We start from the raw sequence: 13,736 nt of genomic DNA on the forward strand, positions 1-13,736 counted from the left end.
AAATTAGAAAATCTAAATGTTTTAACATTTTAGGCCAATTTGTTTTGTGCTACATATTTTTGGTAAAAAAAAATTGCAATAAGCGTATTTTGATTGGTTTGTTCAAAAGTTATCGCGTCTACTAACTACGGGAAATATTTATGTCATTTTTATTGTTTTTTTTTTTTTTTTTACTAGTAATGGTTGCGATCTGCGATTTTTAGCAGGACTGCGACATTGCGGCGGACCGATCGGACCCCTAACTGACATTTTTGACACTTTTGGGGGGACCAGTGATATTACTACAGTAATCAGTGCTATAAATATGCACTGTTACTGTAATAATGACATTGGCAGGGAAGGGGTTAAGATTGTGGGTGATCAAGGGGTTAAATGTGAGCCTAGGGGAGTGATTCTAACTGTGGGGGGGGGTGTGGCTTGTGAAATGATCATAGAGACCTGTGATCCTATATAGAAGGATCACATGGGCTCTATGATCATTCCAGGGAGGAGAACAGTCAGCTGTGTTTACAACAGCTGACCGTTCTTCTCTCTCAGCGGGGAGCAATCGCGGGTTTCAGACGGCAATCGGAGCCACCTAACCCATGCATCGGCTTCCCCGCTGTCGAGTGGGGGGCGGGAGCATGCCCCCTAGCTGCTGGCGCGCGACCGACGTAGGTCTACTTAGATTTGCGCAGGAGAGCCACACTTCCGCAGTAAAAAGGCATTTTTGGCAAAATTTGGCAAGTGTGCAAGTGTAGGTGAGTGGCTCAAATGCACACTGTCTAAGTTCAGTGCATACACCTGCATCCCCACGCCTATAAAATAAGGACCTGTAGCTGTGTTTATATAGCTGCTGTGTCCCCATAGCATAATATAGGCTGCTCTATCACAGCTCTAGCCACATCCAAAAAAAACCCCCACTAATTCATACCGTACAGGCCGCAGCCCTCATGTGAATGAGCCCCAAAACCTCCTTCACAAACAGAGCCATGTATTAACCCAACACAGTATTATCTTTTAGGTTTAGCAGGAATTTTGTAAGTCATGTTGGGTTTTTGTCCACTAATAATGGTTTTGGTGTATTTTTAGTGAAAATCTTATTTTGATATTTTGGGAAGACGGGGCCCTGTTAGGTAGTCTGTACAGGGCCCCATGATTTTAAATAGAAGCCTTGCTGGACAGAAACACCATTTATCCTCAGTGATCCAGAATCCATACCTGACTATCTTTAGCGTAGGCTCCCAACTCTAATTAGACCTACTATGCACCGAAGTTGGAGAACATTGGGCAGGGCAGGGCAGTGCAATGCCGGAATATAGGTACTGTTCCATATTTATTTATTGCTGCAGAGGCTGTGTGGGATTGGTCAATATTGATTTATTTTTTAACTAAACAAGAACTTATCCTTTAAGTATAGACAACGCTTGCCATATGGAGATATAGCCCCATGGCAGATGGCAGATTTTTTTTTGGTATTTCTTATTGGACATAGGGATACTTCAAAAGTCTTAAGGGCTAAACAGAACTGTTGATTTTAATCTCATGCTGTTCAGTGATTTAACCCTGGCTGACAATTAGCACAATTGCTAACTGGGGGGTAATTTGCTGCAAATGGGGCAGTTGTCAAGAAGTGGTGAATTCTCTCAGTAGCATACAGTTAAAGCCATCTTTTGGATTAGACAAAAGAGTCACCAATGCTACGAATGTATGTTAAGAGTCTTGTCTGATGATACCATTATACATGTCATGTGGAGTTCAGCTTGATCTGCGTAGTGTTTGGGTTGTTCATCATACTTCCATCTCTCTGTCCTGCTCTGATACATCCCAAGGAGTTTTCCCTCCATTCTTTGGATCAGAGGCGTAACTAGAACCTTCTGGGCCCCGGTGCAAGAAACCATGAAGGGACCCCTGGCCCTTCCCTTCAAGCCTGGGGCTCTTCCCACTGATCCTGGGGCCCTTTACTCTCGTTGGGGGACCCTTTATTACGGTCCCGCAGTGGGACCCTTTCACAAGTTCTGCAGCGGGCCCCCTTCCTGCCATCTTGGGGCCTCCCCACGGTGTTGGAATGCCAGGGCCCAGTTGCAAGTGTGACGTTTGCGATCCTGAAAGTTCACCCACTGGTGTCAGTAGTTTTCATTTTTTGGTATTTTAATTGTATTATTTTTTATCATTTTATTTTTTTTACAATGTCACTGACTATCTCTCTGTCCATTCAGAAAAGGAAGGAGCTGGTAAATTACATATTTACCGGCCCATTCCTGGTTCTCTATTGTGACACATCCCCTGCAGCAGCCGGCAGGAGAGGGGAGGGAGCACAGTGGGGTGGGGGAGCACTACAGGGGCCCAGAGACAGCAGAACACAAGTGAACTGGATAGGAGAAGTGGCGGGGGTAGCATACAGAGGAACCAATCTCCTCCATTTGCTTCCTGCAGCTACAGGAGGAAAAAAGTGATTTCTCTACATGCTGCCCCCCGCTGTCCCTCCTATCCAGGTGTATAGTGGAGCCGCACAGGCCCCCTGGAGCATGGGACCCGGTTGCAATTACAACACCTGCAACCCCTGTAGTTAGCCCCCTGCTTTGGATGGGATGCAAGCTGTTTGAGTTTTTCTTGGGCTTTTCAACATCAGGCAACTGTTTCCCAGATTGGCAAGGTCGCCACCTTTACTTTTGTTCACACATTCATTTACAGGTTGATGTTCAGGCTTCATCTGATGCCAGCTTCGAGCCTAAGATCCTTCAGGCAGCTTTTTGCCCTCTGTTTTTCTGCCTGTTGTTTTTTGTGGGCTTGTTAGCATTATCTTAGCTGTGTTTCCCGCCCCTCGTTTGGACAACTCTTGGATGTCCTGATTGTCTCAGAATGTCTTCTGTTAATAAAGATTTAAGAAAATAGGATTTCTGACTTACCATAAAATCCTTTTTTTTTGGAGTTCAGTTTAGCTGAACACCAGGAATGATCATTTTTTTTACATTGGCCCATCTTGGTTACATGTAATTATGAATATATCACATCCAGAGGGCTGCTGGGAATTCCCAAATTTAGCATAGTAGTCCTTGCCATATACAGTAAGTACAGTCCTGTTTCGGATGCTCCTGCAGCGACTTTCTGTGTGGTACACTGTAGGCAGGGGGTGGTTCATTCAGCATCTCTGCCATTGAGAAAATGTTTTTCAATAAACGCAAGGCATTCTTTGATTGGATGAGGGTGGAACATGATGTCATCCATCCCTCCACCTTATCCAATCAGAGAAAATGTATTTATTTATTTATGTATTTTGTGAAAAAATACAAGACTTTCTCTGAATTGCGGAGGTGCCAAATGAGCATGTCTTCTGTGTATCAGATGGGAAATAACTGCAGCAGAATAATAACTGTTTGTGTGTTGCCTCTCCTTGCCTAACATCGCAGTTAAAACAAAATAATATGTAGCAGGATTTCCAGGCATTGGGCCTGATGTGGGTTGCCGTGGTTACCGGTGAAACCTTCAGCCCATTTAAACAGAATACCCAAGTGTGAGATTTGAGTCAAAGACCAGTCCGGCATCTTTGGTTTGTTTTGTTTATTTGATTTTGGAGATGGGAGAAGGGAATGAGTGGGATACTCCTCTGGCTCAACTAGGTTCAAATGGGATACTTTGAAGAAAAATGCCTTTCAGCGCTGTCTTGACGCCGGCTGGATGCCGACCAACACTTGCTGGTGCTTGAAAAACACTGACTTGCTGAACTGTATTTGAACTTGTCTTCTGACACTCTGGTTAGCTCAAAAGTCCCGAACACTGCTCCCTCCAGTCCTCCCTGACTGAGGTAGACTCTGTATACTGCTTCTGCTGCTACAACTCTCAACACTGCACACTGCACGCTGTACACTTTAACTCTTCAGGGTCCAACCGCTGGCACCCCCTCTGTACTTCAGGGTCCTCTCACTAGGCACCCCCTCTACACTTCAGGGTCCTCTCACTAGGCACCCTCTCTACACTTCAGGGCCCTCTCACTAGGCACCCTCTCTACACTTCAGGGTCCTCTCACTAGGCACCCTCTCTACACTTCAGGGCCCTCTCACTAGGCACCCTCTCTACACTTCAGGGTCCTCTCACTAGGCACCCTCTCTACACTTCAGGGCCCTCTCACTAGGCACCCTCTCTACACTTCAGGGTCCTCTCACTAGGCACCCTATTTGCTCTTCAGAGTCAACACTGGCACCCCCTTTACACTTGCTCCTGCACTGGCTAGCTAGCTCCTGGATCCCTCTGACCTTCACCGGAGTGGTCCCCTCTCACTAGGCAGACCCCCCAGGGGGCAGTTTGAAGTACTCACGAACTGGGAATGTTTTCCTGAAACTGGACCCCTCTCTGCAGGTCCTCGGCACACCGGATCCTCGCTGCAGCTCAGCTCAGCCTACTGTCCCCTCAGCCAAGCTGCCCGGGACACCCGATTCCTCTGACAGGAGGAGAGACAGCTGCACTGTCCGTCCTGGGACTCTGCTTCCCGCCAAAGACTCTGCGTCATGTGCTCCCCTCAAACTTATACCCACTCCCAGAATGCTGTGCTACAGAATCTGCCTTTCTGGGGTATATACAGGCCTGAGTGTGCCATTGGCTGGGTTTCCTCCACTGCCCAATGGAGCACAGTGGGGAGACTCCCCAGTCTCAACAGCCACACCTGGGAGACATGACAGCCCAGCTGAAAATCATGTCCCTGCTGATAAGCAGACAAGGCCCACTATACTTTACCCAGCACCTACCTTGTAGGGTGCTACAAATAGAATATCAAAATCTCTAGATTTTTGTACTGGTGTGGGTACATTTATGTGCATCAAAATATTCAATAAAAATATTGCTATTTTTAGCTGTAGTTTGGTTTGAAGAAGTTTATTGATAATCTATATATACTTCCTTAACAGATCAATATAAAATGCTGAAATATTTATGCATTAGCAAATACGTTGCTTCTGAGCTGGTGATGTGAACATACATGAGCTACAAAATCTTATAAAATGTAGCTGATATACAGCAAACGTTAATTACCTTCTGGTGGTCACAAATGACAGATAAACCCATTTTATCTTTCACATATACAGTAGTATATTTCTTTTTCTGACATTGCAGAATAATCATAAAGTACATCTGGGCTCCTGTATCGCAGTCTAAATGAGTCCCAAATTCATGTCTCCCAACTTTTTAGATGGGAACAAGGGACACCTATTAGAAAAAGTTTGTAGGCATAAGACAGACCCCCTGCCACACCCCCTTAAAGGAGAATTATACAAAAAAAATGGTTTATAGTAAAGCCACGTTTTGAAAACTTGCTGACAGGCAGGATATGTATGATAGAAGAGTCCCCGTTGGTCCTTTTGTCACAAAAGCTTCCTCCTGCCTGTCATCCATCATGTACACTGAACCAACGCATGGGGGACAAATGAAAAGAAAGGAGGGACAGAGGGATATTGTTCCAAATCAGGGACAGTCCCTCAAAATCAGGGAAAGTTGGGAGCTATGCTAAAACGAATCCCTAAAATATCATACAAGTTTTAACATGTTGATAGAATTTTACAAATACATTCAATTTTCAAATATTCAGTTTTAATTAAGAAAAACCTGGTAATCATACCATGAAGCGGCTTGTTTAGGCCATCCATGTAAAGGGGGTGACAACTGTCTCCCAACTGTGCTCCCATGTTGTCACCCTGTCATCCACACCCCTGGTTAAGACCACGAGCAGGCATGTCACTTCATTGTCATACTCAGAAATTTGGTCCAAAGCAAGGATGTGCAACCAACACTGGAGAGAGTACATGTATACAGAAGTTAGCAGAAAAAAAGACTGCCGGAGATTGGCAGTTCTTGGATTTAATGAATATATAAAGTAAACAAACCATTTTATTTAAAAAAATGTCAAGTGTTTATTGCACACATTGCTTTAGGAATCTAAATATTATCTAGTTTGGGTTTAGATCTACTTATAGCTTTCAGTAGTGCAGTACAGCATGGTGACCTACAGAAATGCAGGCAGCAACTTCATGCCGAGAGGATACCTGGTGATAATTTAAACCAGGACCTCAGTGATGGGGGTCAACCATACTAAATAATGAAAGACTACGCTGTCCCTGTATGCAATGCCATAGCTTCATGGAAAAACTGGAAATGAATACATTGCCATGGAAATGACTCCCAGAGCTAGTTAAAAAAAAGAATGCAAATATCTAATTGGTTGGCTTTGGTGAGCGATACATATCCCCTTCCTGCCACCTTCTGGAGGCCTTTATGCGGGTTATAAAGCCAGGAGGTGGGGATGATTGATGCGACTGGCTCTCATAGTGATCACTTGATTGGCAGCTCATCCAGCTGGCTCCAAATCCCAAACAGAAACTGAAAACTGTTAATGGCAGCTTGGTCTGAGGGCTGGGAGAGTTCAACAAAGAATCTCAGACCCACATGGACATATTTGTGTGCCAGTGTTTAGACCCACCCGCCCTGTGACAGTTGTAACCCCCTTTACATGGATGGCCTAAACAAGGACCTTCATGGTATGATTACCAGACTTTTATTAATAAAAACGGAATGTTTCTTGGCTTGTCTTTTTAGCCTTTCTGGCTTTTGCTTTCCTTCTCTGTCCTCGTTTCCCCCCTCGTCTGCAATTCTTGAAGCGGCCTCTCGCTTCTGAGCTTTTCACAGAGCCATACTCTCGCCTCGCGAACTCCCCCTGTCCATAAAAGGGTGACGTGGCTTTTTCTTTCATTCCTCCTCGCCTTCACCATCCAGTATAGGATCCCCTGGTCACTGGCATACCTCAATCTGGCTAAATCTCACCATTTCTGTGCCACAGTGGCACCTCATCACTGCCTTGACTTGCCTTAATGAGCTCTTACATAAAATCCAGTGGCCTGTGTGTATGTTCCTGACTTGTTTGCAACCACAGGGGATTGGGCTTCGGTCCTATCCAGGAGGAATTTTCATATTTGCTGTGCAGTATGGCCTGTATTGTTAGACAACCTGTGTGTGGTTCTTCTGACTAAAGCCCCGTACACACGTACCGATTGTCGGCCGAACGATCGGCCGTCTTTTGTCCAGGGCTGTCGTGTCTGTTGAAAACTGCAAAAGACTGCACACGAATTTTGTCGGCCAACAACAGCCGACTGCAGAAGTGATGTCATGTGATGGTTAACTTTCCTTGTCTTTTTTCTTCTCTGAGCATGCCCAGTCTTGCAAATCTGCTGTCTGTCGGCCGAAATCTTTACTGACTGGCGAACAATCGGCCGTTCTGGTGTTGGCCAACAAAAATTTTAATGCCTGCACAACAGATTCTGTTCGGCTGAAAATGCGCTGTCGGAAGCATCATACTAACAAGCCGACAATCGGCCGATCGTTTGGCGGCCGAATATTTATGGCCGACAATCGCTACATGTGTACGGGGCTTTACATTTTGTTTCATATGCTGTTGTGCATTTGTCTGTATTCATTGATTTTCAATTAAAATTATTTTATGGAAAAAAAAAAACTGAATGTTTGAAAAGATTAGACGTATTTTTGAAAATATAGGTTCACCAGAGTGAAAACGGTACTAAGTTTTTGAAGTGTTTGCTAAAAATACTAGAAGGCCATTTAAAAGATTTTGTTTCCCTAGAAGCCATAATTTTCCATAATGAACCACTACTTCTTACCATTGTCTACCAATTCCTAGAAAACCATCTTACCACTCCAGCACAAGCATAACTCATAGATGTTTCAGTATACATGACTAATATATGAATATTCTATAGTATGCCGCTAAGGAAAAGCTTTCTCTCGTGACTATTGTTTCAGCTTATTCTTTCTCTTTGATGTAACTAGTCAATTACTAGAGGCTGTATTCTACTGAATATTGGTTTAGCTGATGTCATACAAACAGGCATAATCACCAACCGCTGCAGATAGATGAGGATGTCAGGAGGTCATTTTTAAAAAATCCATTATGATGATTTTTAGTTATTTAGATAACCACAAGCAAATGCATTTAGGATAACACATTTAAAGCTGTGCTTATTCTTTATTTATTATTATACTGCTTTTTAAGCAACGCTTAAAAATTGTATTAAAAAAAAAAACAGATATATCAACAAAGATGTATTATTTCATTACCGTAATTAGAAATATCATGATGAATCAAAGAACACTGTAATCTTTCTCTTCTGTTATCAGCATAATTACATTCAGTGTAATCTTGCTATAATAGTAACAAGCACCCCAATGAATTTTTATCAAATATTAACAATACATGTTCACAACCTAGCAGACAGTTATGAGCCATACTACAGTGTAGTACAGTGCAGACAATAATGAGCCATACTACTAAAATTCCAGTTTAAAATGATATTAAAGGATCATTTTTTTTTTTGTCTTAAAATAAAAAAGATGTTTCTCTTTTGTAAAGGATTTGTATTTATTATTTCACTTTTTTTTCACCCCCTTACCACATAGCACAGCCCTGTCTGGCAGGTCAGGAGACCTGTTTGTTCTTCTACTGCAGTTTAGTCCTAACGGCCTGTAAGTGGACAGTAATAGGAGAAGAAGCAAACTAATAAAATCACCTCTCTGTTACTTTGCTTTCTCCTCCTATCAATGTACACTTATTAACACATAACATTATCCCTCCCTTCAGTCTGAGTTCTGCTGTACAGGGACTGCAAGAGGCCGATTCTAGATCAAATTTCGGGTATTTACACTGGTTTAAAAAATAAATTTCATGATGAATTTGCAAAAAATAGAATGGCATTAATTTGTGTATCTTATATCTGCATGGAGTTCAACTTTAATATGTTGGATATAATTTGTATTTCTGTCTAGATTATGGCAGTTTGCCAAGAGAAACCCGAATCACTGATGCTGTTGGAGCTTCATTGCTATTGCTTAGGTAGTGATGGCCACAGAACATATAACTGTGTACACAAAGACTTATTTATTAAGGTTGGGCAAATTGCAATGATGGCATGTCACCCACAGCAACCAATCAGATTTAACTTTTCATCTGTTAAAGATACCTGCTGTGTGGTTTCTTGTCTAATCACTATCCATTGCTAGCTCTTTGTCTGCAAACATAGTACTAAAGTTGTGTGATATATATATATATATATATATATATATATATATATATATATATATATATATATATATATATATACAGAATTCGGAAGCCTTAGACAATCAAATGCAATCTACTAGCAGGTTTCCAAAAGCAATGGTTTGTGAGTGTGTACAGGAACATGGTTTTGTTAAACTTGCAAAGTCTGCAACATTTTTTCACATTTTTAAAAATAGACAATATAAAATATACACTGCCCGATAGCTATTCTTTTTTTGGTTCATTCACATGATGCATTGTCAGATTAATCTGAACTTCTGTATATTACAGATTGAAGTGGGTCACGATCTTGCTGAAAACCTTCCTGTAGTTTATGAAAATTCATCAATATCTCCCATGATTATTTATTTCAAGAAGTTTGACTAAGTTCTGTGTTTTACACAACATGGCAGAAAAAGCTCCGCCTGGGCTGAACCGAAAGTCTTCAAGATCGACACTTTCTCTTCCACCTGAACCTGTGGAAATAATCAGAAGCAAAGCATGTTCCCGTAGAGTGAAAATCAACGTAGGAGGCCTAAATCATGAGGTGTTATGGAGGACTTTAGACCGTCTGCCAAGGACTAGACTAGGAAAACTGAGAGACTGCAACACTCATGAAGCTCTTCTGGAAGTCTGTGATGACTATAACCTCAATGAGAATGAGTATTTTTTTGACCGCCATCCGGGAGCTTTTACTTCCATTTTAAATTTCTATAGGACGGGGAAATTGCACATGATGGAGGAGATGTGTGCATTGTCATTTGGCCAGGAGCTTGATTACTGGGGGATTGATGAAATCTATTTGGAATCATGCTGTCAGGCCAGATATCACCAAAAGAAAGAGCAGATGAATGAGGAGCTAAGAAGAGAAGCTGAGACCCTAAGAGAGAGGGAAGGGGAAGAGTTTGATAATACATGCTGCCCAGACAAACGGAAAAAACTCTGGGACTTACTGGAAAAGCCAAATTCATCAGTAGCTGCAAAGGTAATGTGCATTATTGAAATTAATGGTATTTTGTGATGTTCCATTCTCAGGTCAAAAAGGTATCTACTGTACTAGAAGAGAGGTAGAAGTTTTGAAAATCAACCCTTGCAGCCTGCAACATAGCTAAAACTGTGTTTGCACGGACTGTCAAGTCTTAAAGGTTAGCAACTTCCGGACTTTCTACGAGATAGGAATCATTGACACATGTTGGCATTACATGTTGGCATTACAGGCCTAATCCAGTAAAGGTCTTTGATGTATCAGAACAAAGAACTGTAAATATAAGGTATATGGTCATACGTTTAGGACTACTTTCAGAGCCACACTTGGCTTCAAATAGCCAAGGAACTGAGGGGGGTAAATCACTGAATTGTCCTAAATCGTGAGTCAATGGAAGTAATTCAATTTTTTTTCTTTGATAAAGGCACTATGTATGGACAAGCATAAGAGATTGTTACCAAACTAGTTCATGCTGTAAGCACATTACTAAACTATGTATTGTCGAAACACTTACAAAAAAGTAAATGCATCATTTCTACCTTTTTTAAAACTTACTAGTTAGTGCAGCGCTTAAATAGGATAAATACATGCTAAAACCTTGGTATCTGACTCTTAAATTGAGTGTTTTTAAAACTTTGTTTATTAGGAAATCTGGGCTTGTAAAAATAAAAAATCCTTAAGCGATAATGCCATCTAAACAATCTAAAAACTTAAATCATATCTATAGCCAAAACATTTTTTTTTTTTTACTTTTCGATAAAGTGGGAAAGGTTTAGAACTCCTGTTAGGTTTTACTGCTACCCTGGATTTTCTCTCACTTTGGTGTTGATTTACTAAAGGCAAAGAGACTGTGCACTTTGCAAAGTGCAGTTTCACTCTGCATGTGCAGTTGTTTCAGAGCTTACTAAATGAGGTAAACCTTCACTTTGCAAAGAATATCCAATCATGTGTAAGGAAAAAACAGCATTATTGCTTGCACATGATTTGATGATAGTCAGCAGAGTGTCTGTTCATTTACTAAGCTCTGGTGCAACTGCTCCTGCAGAGTGCAACTGCACTTTACAAAGTGCACAATCTATTTGCCTTTAGTAAATCAACCCCTTTGTGTTCTGAGGACCACCTTTTACTACAGAGGAAGTGAGGAAAAATCTGCAAAAGGGATACAGTCATCTACAAAAGATTACAGGGGTTCTAGCATTCCTATTATTACCTTAGAACTTCTGTCTGTGTTGCTGTTGAAGAGTTTCCTTTACTTCCTATCTGGAAAAATTGTTGTCCCCAGGACAGTGAGTGAAAGAAAATCTGTCTAACAGAGCCCCTGACAGCAGTTAAACTTGACAGGGGTTACAGTACTCCCCAACTCAATCCCAAAAAAAAAAATGGATATAGGTACACTTTGACCTTAATGCAAATGAAATCCTCTTGCTATCCTATTTACCAATACCTATGTATTGAAGCTCTTGCAAGCTCTTTGCAACCTCTCATATCATAACACTCTAGCAGTCCCTAGATAGCAGATGTGAAAACTCTGTAAAAATCAACTTTACGTGAAAACATTGGATATATAGTCTGTGTACTGTAAATCTGCTTGGTTACAATGATATCTTCCTTTCTTTGACTGGCTGGAATTATGTGTTTTTTTTTCTCTTGGCTGGAACTAAACCGAAAGAAATAAAAATAAAGATTTCCATCTTACCAGGAAAGGTTGAATGGTGTCTTTGTGTCTGGGCAGACTTTTTGTACACAGGTATTGCAATAAAGGTAAAAACCACAAAGTAAGAAATCGGCACAACAGGGCTCATAGTGTAGTAATTCAGAGCATTTGTTAATAAAATAACCTAAAAAACTCAATTACAAACTTAGAGCACAGAGTGGCAGAGCAGCAGCAGTTGAGAGTATCCAGTATCATGGCAAAGGACCCCTAGCCCTGGTCATGGGTAGAGTCAGTGCTCCTACTCCTCGGGATAGAAGAAAGAGTGGCTCTAAATTTTCAGGTAAATCATCGTCCAATACCTGCACATGAGTACTCTTCCCTCTTCTCCCAGTGGTGATATCACAGCAATGCAGGAACATGTTTCGGGGAGGGTTTCACCTTCTTCAGCCTTGTCATGAATGTAAAGTCTATTTTATACCTGGTTTTCCCAGATGCTATAAAGGGATTACTAAAGAGCTATGATATAAGAAAGAGGGAGCAATAAAGAGCTTATAACAGCCCTTACGCACAGGTGTTATTACTGAGATAATAAGAGGAATCGCATGGGTCAAAAGAAAAATAATCCTTTCTATGGAAAAATGTGATTCATAGGGGTCTTAATGATTCTAATAGTCATGCATGTGGAATAAAAAAAAACTATAACTGTTGGTGGTAGGAACAGACAAAGACACTGCAACTAACTCCAAATGATCGCAAGAAAGGCAGACGCAATGTGTAATCCGTTTATTTGCATATTGCCAGCTTGTGCAGCTTCAGAAACTAAAGCTGGCTATACACTAGTAGAATTTTGTTTGGAATTTTTGTTTTAAGCATGTTCCTTTGATTCTATAATCGTGAAGTGTGGTACACACCATCAGATTTTTTTCTTTCAGCCCAGCCGGAAAAAAACTGGGGAGCTCAGGAGTAGCTCGCTGTTTTAACAGCGATATTCCTGCTGAGCTATTGTGCTCTGACAGGGGGACTACCCCCTGCCAGAAGACATCTTTCAGTGCTTGCAGCCATTGGCTGGCAGCACTGATCAGATGTCGATCAGATTCTGGTTTTCCAGCAAGTTTGTTTGACAGAAGCTGGCTGTTTGGCCAGCTTCTGTCGGAGAGGCTGGTGTACACACAGGTCGAATGTCAGCCAGTTTCTGTTGAACTGGCCAATACCGGACAATATTCAACCTGTGTGAACAATGCTTTAGTAGGGTTCAAAGTGATGTTCCTTTTAGTTCCTTTCAGTGATGAGAAAATTAGAAGGAGCAGGATGAGCTTTTTATTTCTGAAATTAACGATTTTCTAACATTAAGTGTGGTTTTTGTTTGGGAAAGTCCATTCATTCCAAAATCAAACGTTAAAAACAAGTACTTTCAAATGACTTTCGTCACATTATCAAATGTACTAATGATTATGTTCATACAAATATTTATACAAACATTGGTTTGAAAATCTACTTTTGTCAACTTTACACCACTTTGTTAATAGGTTATAGTTAGCTCAATCTGCTACCGTAGCATTAGAAACAATAGAAAATATTTGTTCTTCTTTAAGACCCATCTTAATCCACCAATCCTCAAATCTAATCTTGCTCTAGAAGAGTTTGGAAATGGGCAGTGCCCCTCCACTATAGTAAACCTTTGGACTGATTACTTTTAATCTCACTTGCTGTCTTTCTGATGATGGGAGAGCTTTGCAATAAATGGATCAGTCTTTATCTCTGCATATTGCTTTTTGGTTTGTTTGTTGTTGATATACCACTGCCAAGGGACATTCTGGTTTGGCTTGCTGGATTTGTGTGGAATATTGCACCAATGTGTTTCAATTAATATACTTGATTTTTCCCTCCCTTTGTTCTTTTCACCCAGCTCTAGCTATACAAGAACAATAAATTTAAAAGGATAAGCGTACTTTTGATTTAAAAATAGAACGAAACGTTATGTTTCTATTCTTATCTTGTTCATTCAGTCTCTAATGCCAGGAGCC

At 41.1% G+C, this 13,736-nt stretch overlaps 1 protein-coding gene across 1 annotated transcript in view; it reads left to right on the top strand.

Annotated features, from left to right (window-relative positions):
• KCNB2 (potassium voltage-gated channel subfamily B member 2) overlaps positions 1–13,736 on the top strand; it is a 362,577-nt gene that overhangs the window by 35,847 nt on the left and 312,994 nt on the right. Inside the window, exon 2 of the mRNA XM_082258708.1 lies at positions 9,365–10,058. Within this exon, the coding sequence (XP_082114834.1) occupies positions 9,480–10,058 (579 nt within the window). The 5' untranslated portion in view covers positions 9,365–9,479. The remainder of the gene's footprint in view (positions 1–9,364; positions 10,059–13,736) is intronic.

The sequence above is a fragment of the Pelophylax lessonae genome, assembly GCF_965119305.1.
Source record: "Pelophylax lessonae genome assembly, chromosome: 5".
Taxonomy (NCBI): Eukaryota; Metazoa; Chordata; class Amphibia; order Anura; family Ranidae; genus Pelophylax; species Pelophylax lessonae.